General features: G+C 45.6%; 1 protein-coding gene across 8 annotated transcripts in view; it reads right to left on the bottom strand.

Annotated features, from left to right (window-relative positions):
• Positions 1–2,957: 2,957 nt before the first annotated feature.
• The window catches only part of CREBBP (CREB binding protein), a 103,465-nt gene continuing 95,126 nt past the window's right edge, over positions 2,958–11,296 (bottom strand). For all 8 annotated transcript variants that reach the window (XM_068909196.1, XM_068909202.1, XM_068909197.1 and 5 more), the window contains 3 exons: positions 9,581–9,742; positions 9,040–9,321; positions 2,958–6,126 (listed from right to left, as the gene is read on the bottom strand). In XM_068909196.1, coding sequence (XP_068765297.1) covers positions 3,961–6,126; positions 9,040–9,321; positions 9,581–9,742 — 2,610 coding nt within the window. In that variant the 3' untranslated portion in view covers positions 2,958–3,960. The remainder of the gene's footprint in view (positions 6,127–9,039; positions 9,322–9,580; positions 9,743–11,296) is intronic.

The following is an 11,296-nucleotide window of genomic DNA, read 5'->3' as shown; positions in this document are numbered from 1 at the left end:
TTGTTACCACCACCAGCACACCCCAGAGCATTCCTGGGTTTTGCTCTGCACCCCCACCACGCTGTAACTCTTGTGCCTGTTGTGAAACACCCCAAATCCTCCCATCGTTCCTTCCTCCAAATCCCCCTGCTGCCTGGGTCCGTTTTGACATCTAGCTGCCAAGCTGGCAGGGAAGGCTTGTGCACTGCAGAGCTGGTACAGATCCTCCACTCTGCTCAGCCTCGCTTCGACCGTCCACTGGCTGGCTGGCACGGACCGTCTTCCAACGCTGTCCCGGTAGCGCGTGGGGGGGCTGGCGGAGCTCCCTCCGTTCCCAATTTAAACTTCCCGTCTGCAGAGAGGAAACACAGGGAAGGGCAGGCAGCCTGTACACAGGAACCTGCCTACCGTACAGCTTTCCCCCCAACAACTGGCAGCTTTGTACAAAGGTTGCTACATCTTCAGAGCACTGAGAAAACCATCAGTCATAATCTGTTTTGGAAGAAGCACCACGGAAGAAGCAGGTCTGCAGCCCAAAAGACCTCGTAAGCTATGAAACGCTTTCATTTGTTGCCGTATATTGACACCAGCTCATGAGTACATTGCTATGGCTGTGGACGTGTACCTGCTTCTGGCTTCAAATACAGTGGCTGATGGGGTTACTGCCCCCAGTCTGCATGCCCCACTGGAGGGCACTTCCTCCGCAGACCCACTGCTGCGATCAGACCCTCTGCTGCGATCAGACCCTAACCCCTTCAGCCTATAGCACCCAGGTGGAAAAGAGCAGGGAGCACTCACACCAGCACTGCAGGCAGATCTCTGCTTGGTGGGATAGAGATGAGCAACCAACATTAACCTCAGCTGGTGCAGCTGCAGCAAGAAGAAATGCACTCACAGCTGGCTGCTGTATCAGCAATTAGCAAGTCAGCAGAGTAGGCAGCAGAAAGCAGAGCACAAGAGAGCTGAAGACAAAGAAATGCAGAGTTGCTGCAGCTCAACCTTCAGATTTAAGCACCTTCTTTCCCTGAAAAATTCAGTGATTTGCTCGTAATAGGGAAGAAAGGTCTTAGCCACCACCTCCAGCGAGAAAGATCCTGCACTGATCTCCAGGGCATTCTTACCCCGCAAATTTTCAAGTTTCTAGGATGCTGTTGCTTATCACTGCTGCAACCCCCAAGAAAATGTTTACAGGCAAGACCTGAAAAATCAGAAGCCAGTCCAGCTTTCAGACGTGCTGAATTTTGTAACAAAGTTCAAGGAAGACTATGCTGAAACCTCTGCCTGGGACTGTATGGGCTGTATTCCAAGCTCAGCCCCAAGTTAGCTCTGCACTTCACTTCTTTCCCTCGTAAAACACCCACTCTTATCTAAAATAATTGCTCCAGCAAACGGACATCATCAGACCTAAACCTATCCCTTGCTCTGTGTTCTCAACATATTTCAGAACTAAGCTGGGCCTCGGAGGAGGCCAACGTGCGCTTCCCATCGGGTGTTTTCTCCCCTCTTCCCCAAGAGGTGGAATCCAAGTGCGTTGTAACATGAGAGCTGCACAACCTCTCTGTGCTCTGTTCGAGACTCGGCTTATTCAAATTCGGAAGCAGTGCCAACATTTAAAAAATGGACATTATTTACATGTATTAGCAAGACTGAGTGCAGTTAACTTAACCTTGGGTGTCGGGCTTTGCTCATCCTACCGGGCACCAGCCAATTGGAACCATCCTTCAATCCAAGCAGTTTTACCAGCTTTTATTAGAAACACCAGCACATTTCAAGTTTCCTCTTTTTGATCACAAATATAGTATTTTTCCTCTTTTAAGTACACAGCATGAGACACAGCATCAGGGCTTTCCATCTTTTTTTTTTTTTTTTTTTTACAGCAATTTCTTTTGGACAAGCTTTGGGTTAGTGTTCACTGACCTCACCCCAGCCCAAAATTTTTGACATCTTGAATTGCTGAAGACAATTGCGTGGGCAGATGAATCCAATGGTGGTGAAAAAAGGTACAATAGTTAAGAACTGCAAGAAAAGTTTAAGCAGAGACCCTCAACAGTTAAAAAGACTTAAGTAGCGCCATAGCGCACTACGCTTTTCACAGTACGGGGCTAAAGCTTCTCCTTTCAAAAGGGAAATCACTTGCTCTTCTCCCCCAACACTGTCCAATACAAACGTGACGCTGGAGGAAGCGCTAACTCAACTCAACGTAAAAAGCCAAGTGTGCCAGGTGTTCCCAAGCGGAGCAACGGCAGGCTGCTGGCTGGGATATTTTGCTAGGTTTGTGGCAAATCCCATCCGAGTTGCATGTAATCGAGAAGCCTCAGGTTGGAGCGATGGAATTTTAGGCTAGTTGTGGTTCTTTACTCACACCTACGCGGGGAAAGTTTCCCTGGATTTGAACTCCAAAAGAGTAATTCATTGGGAGAAGGAGGGGCAAGTATCCCAGGAACATGAGGGCATGGTGACAGGATATTAAAGGGAACATGTACATGATTTGTTATTTTTTATTCCACAGAAAACCCTCAAATCTAGACTCAGAGTTAACAGCAGAAAAATAGTGTTAAAGTCAAGAGGTTCATATTTTACTGTAGACTAAATAAATTAGCCTAAAATTAACTCAGTACTTTCTATTTTCCTTTCATTGGTGATCCTTCTCTAAATTAATGCAGTTTTTAAAAAGCAACGGCTATTAATAATTTATTCCAGTTAACCCTTATGGACGAACCCCTGTAAGTATTAAATCTATGGGAACCATTCCCCTCTCCTCTCCCTCCCCGAAAAGGAAACAATCACTAAAGGGTGTTGTAAAACAGACATGCTACCTACAATACTCCATGTATCGTGCCACTGCTATCAATGCCTCTGGCTGCTCTGTGTAATGAGTGAATATCCATAGCCATGTCTTACAAAGAACATGATCAAAAAATATATAAATAAATAAAAACCTTAAACATTCTTACATGGATTTTAAAGAACAGAATACATGTTAAAAACTTCAGTAATTTATATCAATTTTAAGCAATACTTTATATACAATGGAAAAAAGACATGCATAGTCCAAATACAATGTTGAAAACAGCATTTTCATAACAAAAAACCCAAACACTAAGTGTTAATACCATGTACATGAATTCAAGAAGGACCACCCTTTTTGTCTGTTGCACACAGTTTATTTAACAATATGATATTATAAGTAAGAAATGAGTTTTTTTTTCTTTTTTTTTTTTTACCATTCTATACAGTGATTGAATCTTCTTGGATTTTCTTATTTATAGTAATTATAGCGCTTGCATGATTTACACTAGAATTGCTTTTCCTCATTTCAAGTTTCACATAGAAGAAAGAAAGAAAAGAATGCTTCTTCTCTATTCAAATCAGCACGGTCTAAGAGTGATCATCCCTATTTTCATCTAAAACCAGTTTTATCAGAGAAACAAAGCAACAATTTCTACATCTGCAAGACAAGGATTTTGGCATTGGCCAATGTGTGTTTTTGTGTGCAAGAGTCAATTCCTATCTTTCCAGGGGTAATACTTCAAACGCCTGCAGAGTTCACTATAGAAAAAAAATCTTCCCGCAACGTGTCAAAGTTACCGGGATACATTATAATGTTGCATTATTTCAGGAAACAGTTTCTGAATATTATTTTTCTTCTTTTAAACGCAAATGTTTAAAGTCTTGAAAATACAAATAAAAAATATGAATATAATGAACTTGTTTTCCCCATTAAAAAAAAGGTATGAGTCAACAGCAACAAAAAAATAAAAACCAAAAAAACCCACAAAAGAGACCAGATATTTTAACCGCCTGGCTTTAACAAAAAAATATATTCTTTGTATTGTTTTTTTTTTTTTTTTAAACAGCAATTCATTCTTCCACGTGTAGGAAGCAGCAGTTCCATCCAGGATTCAAAACAACCCAGATGTCTGTATTTTCAGTACAAAATGTCCAAGAACACGAAAGGAAAAAAGCGATGCTCCCATAATGCTACAAACCCTCCACAAATTTTTCTAATGTGTCTCCGGTGGTATCACCGACCAGCGACAATTCGTTAGACAACGCACTCCTGTTTGGGGTGTTTAGTTGTGGAAGCATTGCACTCTGTTCTGGGTTGCCCAAGTGTCCCTGATCCATGGAGCTAGCCATAGTGACTGCGAGTCCTGGGTGGGGGGAACCAGTCTGGGGAGAGACATGATGAGGTGACGGTTGGGGCTGTATCCTTGGTGACGGGCTGGAATGTGGTGGCTGGGACTGGGGACGGGGAGACTGAACGGGTGCTGGGGACCGCACCTGGTTGCTGAGGGAGGTGGCGATCTGCTGGCCAGGGAGATGAGACGCCTGCGGTTGTCCTGAGAGCATGTGCTGCTGTGGGCTCATGGGATTAGGCTGGCCTGGGGACCCTATCTGCTGTTTCATCTGTTGCTGTTGCAGGATCCTCTGCTGCAGTGCTTGCTGGATGTTGGGAGTGCCGTCTGCCCCCATGCCAGGTTGGCCCATCTGGTTCAGCTGTCCCATCTGAGCCATCTGTCCCATGGACCCCCCCTGTATCGATATATGCTGTTGCATCCGTTGCTGTTGCATGGCTTGAGGGTAACCGCCCGGTCCTTGAGGCTGCTGGAACTGATTATGTCCTGCCATCCCTCCTGCCATGCCAGCCCCTCCTTGCTGCTGCTGCTGCTGCTGCTGCTGCAGTAATTGCCTCCTCAGTATTTCGCGATACTGCGGACTCATGTTTGCCATGCTAGGGTTGTGGCCAGGGTTCATAATGTTTATCGCTTGTCCCTGGGGATTCATACCTCCTATCCCTTGCTGCTGGGGAGGAACACTCGGTCTCTGCACTCCGGCTTGCATTGCATTCATGTTCTGCAGTCCTGGTTGAGTGTGCATGCCTGGCTGTTGCATGCCAGTCTGCGGCTGCTGCATCCCAGGCTGGGGCTGTATGCCTGCTTGTGGCTGCATCCCAGGCTGGTTAGCCACGTATTTGGCTGTTCTTTGCTTTATAAAAGCTGCCATAAGCTGAGGGTTGGATTTAAGGATATTAAGAACCTGCTGTTGCTGCTGCGGGGAACTTGGTGATTTCAAGGTCCTCAGCAAGTCCTGAAGTGCATTTGGGGGGATGCTCCGCGGCGGCTGTTGCACGCCTGGCATCCTTGGCCCAGCCACTGCTTGCGGTGTTGCCATTGGCATAACTGGTCTTGCCATTCCTGGCTGCATTGGTTGCTGCTGTGGCATTGGAGGCGACTGCCACTGTCCAGGCTGCATGTTGGACATCACTGGACCGCTTACAGGGTTAGACCGGGGTACATTCATGCTAACTTGCTGCATCTGGTTCACTGAACCCACCGTCGGGTTTACTAGTCCTGGGCGACCAGGAGGCAAACCATTGTTAATGTTGTTGACCCTGTAGAGTTGCTGCTGTTGCTGGGCAGCTTCTCTCTCAATCTGCCGAGCCGCTTCCACTGCGGCCGGTGGCGGCTGAGCCGGAGGTGGAGGTGCTGAAACCGGGTTCGCAGGTTTTCCTGTTGAAACAGTAGTAGGGGGCTGAGTTCTTGACACACTGGGAAAGCCAGCTGGTGACATACTTACAGGGGAAGGCTGGGGCTGGGGAGGAGGCTGTGGTGTTTGCGGTGTACTTGGCTGCTGTGTAGGGGTACCAGGCGTGGCTGAGGTAGGAGAAGGCAAACTTTGCTGAGGCACGTTTCGGGTGTTCATGGTAGCCATCCTTCTGCGCATGAGCTGCGCCTGCTGCAGGCGATGCTGGATCTGCTGCTGTCGAAGCTTGTGTTTAATATTGAGACAGAATGGCACAGGGCATTTGTTCTCTTGGCAGTGTTTGGCATGGTAGCAGCAAAGAGCTATGAGCTGTTTGCACACTGGACAGCCACCATTGGTCTTGCGCTTGCAGCCCTTGGTGTGCTGGACAACCCGTTTCATCTTCTGGCAGGATGGCAACGAGCAGTTTGCGTTGCGGCACTGACAGGCGTGGACAAGGGACTGAATGCAGCGCTGGATGCTCAGTCGACGGGACTCCTGGGGGCTCTTTGACTGTTGCTCTCCTTGGCTGTTGCTCTCATCATCCAGACCCAGGCCCCACTTAACCATCTTGTGGTCATGGCTCTTAGTGTTGTAGCAGTTAATGCAGAGGTCGTAGTCCTGAAAGCAAAGAAAGTCCAGAGTTCAGTGGTCTAGTGCATCAACTCTATCCGTTACAGAACTCAAGAGTAAGAGTGGCCCTAAGCGTGCAACACAAGCCTGATGCAGAAGCTCGCTATGGGTTTCAGCGGGTATGAACACGTAGGAGAACAGAAGCAAGACAACAGCCACGTGTTCGGAAGAGCTGCCAGTTTCAATTTACACCTGGTACACTGATGTAGAGAAGCAGCTGCGCAGCCTGGGCAGTCACCGTGACAGTGGGACGAGGACCTTTGGGGCAGGGAGCGTTGGGCAGATGAGGGCAGAAACCTCACCAGCTGCCACAGCAAAGGGAGCCTGCAATCATGACCTGTTCTTGACTACTGCGGGTGACAGTGCAAATCGGGGCTGTAACTGAGCCTTCATTTTATTAAGTTAAAATATCCCACAGGGTTTGAATTTTTGCTTTTGTCTTTTGAAGAAGGGAGCTATTTACTTCTCTCTGTAATGGTACCTACACAAGGAGGACCAACAACCTCTGATTGGAGGCTTAAATTAGTTCAAAGGAAGGCAAATCGGCTGATGAAGGGGAGAACACAAACTTATCACTCAGGGATCAGAGATTTCAATACAAGAGTATTGGCACAAGCGGTGAGAACTCCAGGCACGGGCGTAACGACACTCAGTGCTCCTCCTGAATCACGCAGGCGTCATCTCCTCTAAGATGACGCTTCCACTGACCCTTTCGTCAGCGGTACTTTTCTTTTCTTTTCTTTCTTTTTCTTTTTCTTTTTTTTTTTAAAGCAAGGCTATTTTTGACCTGCCTCAGTTCACTATGTGATAAGATAGCCCCCAAACCAGTGTGGCGTGAGGACAAGCGACAAGAGGAGGGTACCTGGAGCCGCTCCCTTCTGCTGCTCAGAAACAGAGTTGACCAAAGCCAATACAACAAGCAGCTTTGCTGCGGCACTCGTACAGTCTGACACCATGAACTAAGGGCTCACAACTGAGAACCGCAGCACAGAGAGAAGCCAGTGGTACAGCATATGGAGGAGACAGAACAGCGGCTTTTAAGACCTTTGACTGCAGCTGTAGCAAGGGAAGAGAAGAGAGGCTGAATCCATTCCCCCCCATAAAACCTGGGCGGTGGCTGTCTGGCTCTATGAATTCACACACGCACGCACGCACATGCACACACGCACACAGCGCCTACCGATGAAGCTTTTGAGAAAGCTCCAGCTTGGTACAGTACAATCTCTGAATAACTTGCCTTTTTCCTTCAGCTACACACCAAGCAAAGCTCCAATGAGCTGTTTGTACAGATGGCCAGGGCCTGGGCTGATACAGTTCCCCCAAATATCAACATTACAAAGAATCCTCTCCCAGGACTGAACTTTGTCTTACCATTTCCATTGTGACAATACATACTGGCCTAAAAACCTGCCTGTACCTTTAAATGTGGTAGCAGCTTAGTATTTTCTTAAAATCTAACCTCAAAAGTTATGCACCAAAAGAGATTATTGAAGAGCACATGTAGCCATCACAGTGCTTTAAAAAAAAGTCAAACATCTGTCACTAACAGTTTAGGTGCAAGTGACCCTTCCTTGTGGCAGAGGGACGGAGGGGACACCCCCGTGGAACCCCTCCGAGCCCTGTTCGACTGTGTCTAACTACACTCATACTAGTGAACGAAACCTAGCTCAGAGATAATAGTTAAGACAAGTCTACCTTAAGTGCTTATAAATCAGGGTTCTGCTCTCCACTTGACTACTCTTAGGGTAATTACAGATTACTAAATACTGCCCTGAATTTGTTTTTTTTTTTTAAATCTATAAAATGACCCTTAAATAGAGTTCAAGTTCCATGCTAAGATAGACACTCGTCTGAAAACTTGCTGAGCAAAAATGCCCACGTTTTCACTGCCCTGTGCTTTCTTGCTAGAGAAAGGTCACTCCCTTATACAGAAGTACCCAGAAGAAACCTAAAGGCCATACTTCCTTCCACTGCTTAATTCTCCTAGTGTGTAGACCTGTTTCCTGAAGTCTTGCCTCAAGAAGCCCTGCTCAATGCTTTCCTCAGAGGGCTTAATTAAAGCTCTTCCGCCACAAACCCTGCACTAACTTCCAGTGTAGAGACTAGGCTGCACTCATTCAGCACTTTTTCTGCTTCAGCTATAGCCAGAGGTCATCACAAGCCCTTTAGAGGCTATGTCCCCTCCAGTCCACCTGTATAACTGCGCGTGTAATTGTTCTCTAACGTACTTCAAAGTGATCTATGCTGTAAAAAGACCAGGCATTGAGAGCATTGCATCACGTTAGGAAGTAATTTTTTGGGGCAGACCTGAAGGGCAAGCAACCGCCAATGGTGGGCAGAAGAGAGAGCGATCAAGAGCTGTGGCACACTCCTCCCCCAGCTTTGCTGCAGCCAGGACTCATGCGTGGCTGCACTCATTACACCACGAAGTACCATGTACAGAGCGGAGTGAAAGTTACCTTGCACAAAGGTATGCTAGTTTCTATCATGGACATCCATTTAATATGGATTAAATGGTGCCCCAGGAATTCATGCTACTTCCCACAGTTACTTTGCGACACAGTCACACCCTACCCATTCAGTCCTAAAACTCTTTTAATATGGAGCTAAAAGCTTTGCTTGTGCAGAGGAGCTGCCTGACACAGCCTTAGTGGGATAAATGACGCAGCAGTAGTCACTCCAGAGTACAGCAACTTCCCACGTGTATTAACTAAAAGTACTTTTTCTAGAAAAGGTGCTCCACCACGGTAGTCACCGTCCCTATGCTCAGCAGCCCTTATATCAGAAAGGATGCAGTTTGGAGAACTTTAGACAATTTCCAGAAAAACCAAGCTTTGCTGGAGGGCAAGAGAGCACGGCAACTGTGAAGAAAAACACCCTCAGATGATACATGCAACATACCTCACAGACAGTGCAATGCCACCTTGTTTCCACATGGTGTTTGCACTCATTGCACGTATAGACAAAGCGATCCTGCCCTTGAGTATGTAGCTCTACGAGCATGCACAGCGTGGACCACTTGGATCGGCGTAGCGAGGAGAACTCCCAGTGCTTGTCTCTGGCTAAGGTGAGAAAGGCGTCTCGCCCATCCATCAAATCACAGCTAAGTAGTGGATCAGGGTCCACGATGGGAGGCAGAGTGTTTATGACAGGTCCAGCATGTAAATGAATGACAAAAAACACCTGCAGATAAAAGGGGAAAAATCAGCGAGGTTAGATAATCTTGCAGAAAAAGCTTATGTTCTGTTGCAGAAATGGAATACCATAACGTTATCTAATTAACATAGTTTAGCGAAATCGCTTTCAATATGTTGTTACCCAATAGAAAAAAAAAATCTAGAGCAATCACAAGCTTTACTCCTGACTTTTCAGTTCTGACCATCATCATGCCGCGTTTTACAGGAATAAAATCTTCTCTTAACGCAGCATATTTGGACAGTACCTCTTTATGCTTCTCCATAGTGGCGTAGAGTTTCTGAGACAGATCATTGGACACGTTTGGCATGCTGGGTTTCTTCTTGTTAGCTCTGCTGATGCTACTCTTATTTTTGTTGGTTTTTTTGTTGTTCTTTTTCTTGGCATTTTTGCTGTCACCCTGGCTTCCCTGCAATACATGCATAGGAAAGATGTTAAATTATATAGAGCTCTCTCCCATTCATTTAACTGAAAGCAAAACGCTTTCGCTATCAATAACAGGACTTTGTTCCAATGCCCGCAAGTCTGCCACGTTGTGTTAAATATATCCTATCTTCCAGGAAAAATCAAAAGCCAAACTGGGAGGCAAGCAATTGCAAATGCAGTTTAAAAATAAACTACGTTATGCATATACATTAAGTGATTTGTATCTTTCACTTATTTTTTTCCTTCCTGAAAACACTGTACTTCAGCTTCCACTGCTTACTTTACAAAATTTTATAGATCTCTGATGAGAAAGAGAGTTAAAATTACATCGGACTTCTAAAAATTCTAGAAGCGTAGTATTTCGCTTTGTTGAGCATCTGGGCTTTCGTGCACTTGCTTGAGCTCCGATTTCTCGTTTTTGAAATTGAACAAATTCTTAGGCGCGCAGATAGACACATGCAGGGTTTTAAACTAACAAAAGACATTATTCCCCCGGCTGAAGACTGGCCACTGCATATGTGACTCATACGCATTTAAGGTTCACCCTCCCCATAATAAGCTACAACAACAGACGACAGCCACCATATACTGAACGCTAAAGGTAAGTAGAGTCAAAAATTTGCTTGAAAGTCCTTCAGTTGGGATTTACATGTCTGACTTTAAAGGAGACATTACAGTAATGAATAAAAAGGAATTGGAAAGCAGGTCTTTCAGGTCAGATGATGCTGTTTAGATGATCTATGAAAACAAAAATCACTTTCAGACTTAAAACGCCCTTGAAAATTAAAAAGAACAAACAAACAAACCCTCCCCTCCCCTCCAGCAGGGAGATCTCCACCCAATAAAAATCCCTTATCTGACTCCGAGAATGCTGATTTTCACAATGTAAAAAATAAGCTACTGAAATACTCTTGATATATTTAAGTTCCACAAGCACAATGTACAGGCAAAACCAGGTTTTCTTTGTAAGCATATTTATTCAAACGCGAAGCAGAAATATCCCAGCTGACGAAAGCAGTCCCGCAGGCAGACCACAGGCCCCACCGTCGTCGTTCCACCCCGCTAACGAGGCCTAGATACAAATTCCCTTTCCTTCAGCGACTACTTTTACTGACGTTTGGACCAAACCTGTTTGGAAATAAAATTCTACTACTTCATGGGAAGCCAAACAGAGCTCTATGCCATTTAAATGTATTCAGAATTGAGTTTGACAAAGTCCAACAAATGACTTTTTTTCTCCCCTCCTAAACTTTCTATCATGCTGACGGAATTACGCCCCGGCCTCCTTTGTCTATGCGTGCTGAGTATCAACACAGATTTTAAAATTTATATGTCAATCAAGTAAGAACAGAATTATCCTGTCGGCTAAGTTTCAGTCAGTTTGCTTTCTACCCCATCTTTAAGCTGTTTATATTTGGCCAGCCATCCAAAGCTGTTCCACAACATCCTACGAAGTTGTAAAATTGATTTTTGTATCGATTCCATTCTTGGCTATTTAGTAGATTCAGCCAGGTTTGCCAGAGATGCCAAGAGCACA

Source organism: Struthio camelus, chromosome 15, assembly GCF_040807025.1.
Source record: "Struthio camelus isolate bStrCam1 chromosome 15, bStrCam1.hap1, whole genome shotgun sequence".
Classification (NCBI taxonomy): Eukaryota; Metazoa; Chordata; class Aves; order Struthioniformes; family Struthionidae; genus Struthio; species Struthio camelus.
This window is presented reverse-complemented; position numbering and strand designations above follow the sequence as displayed.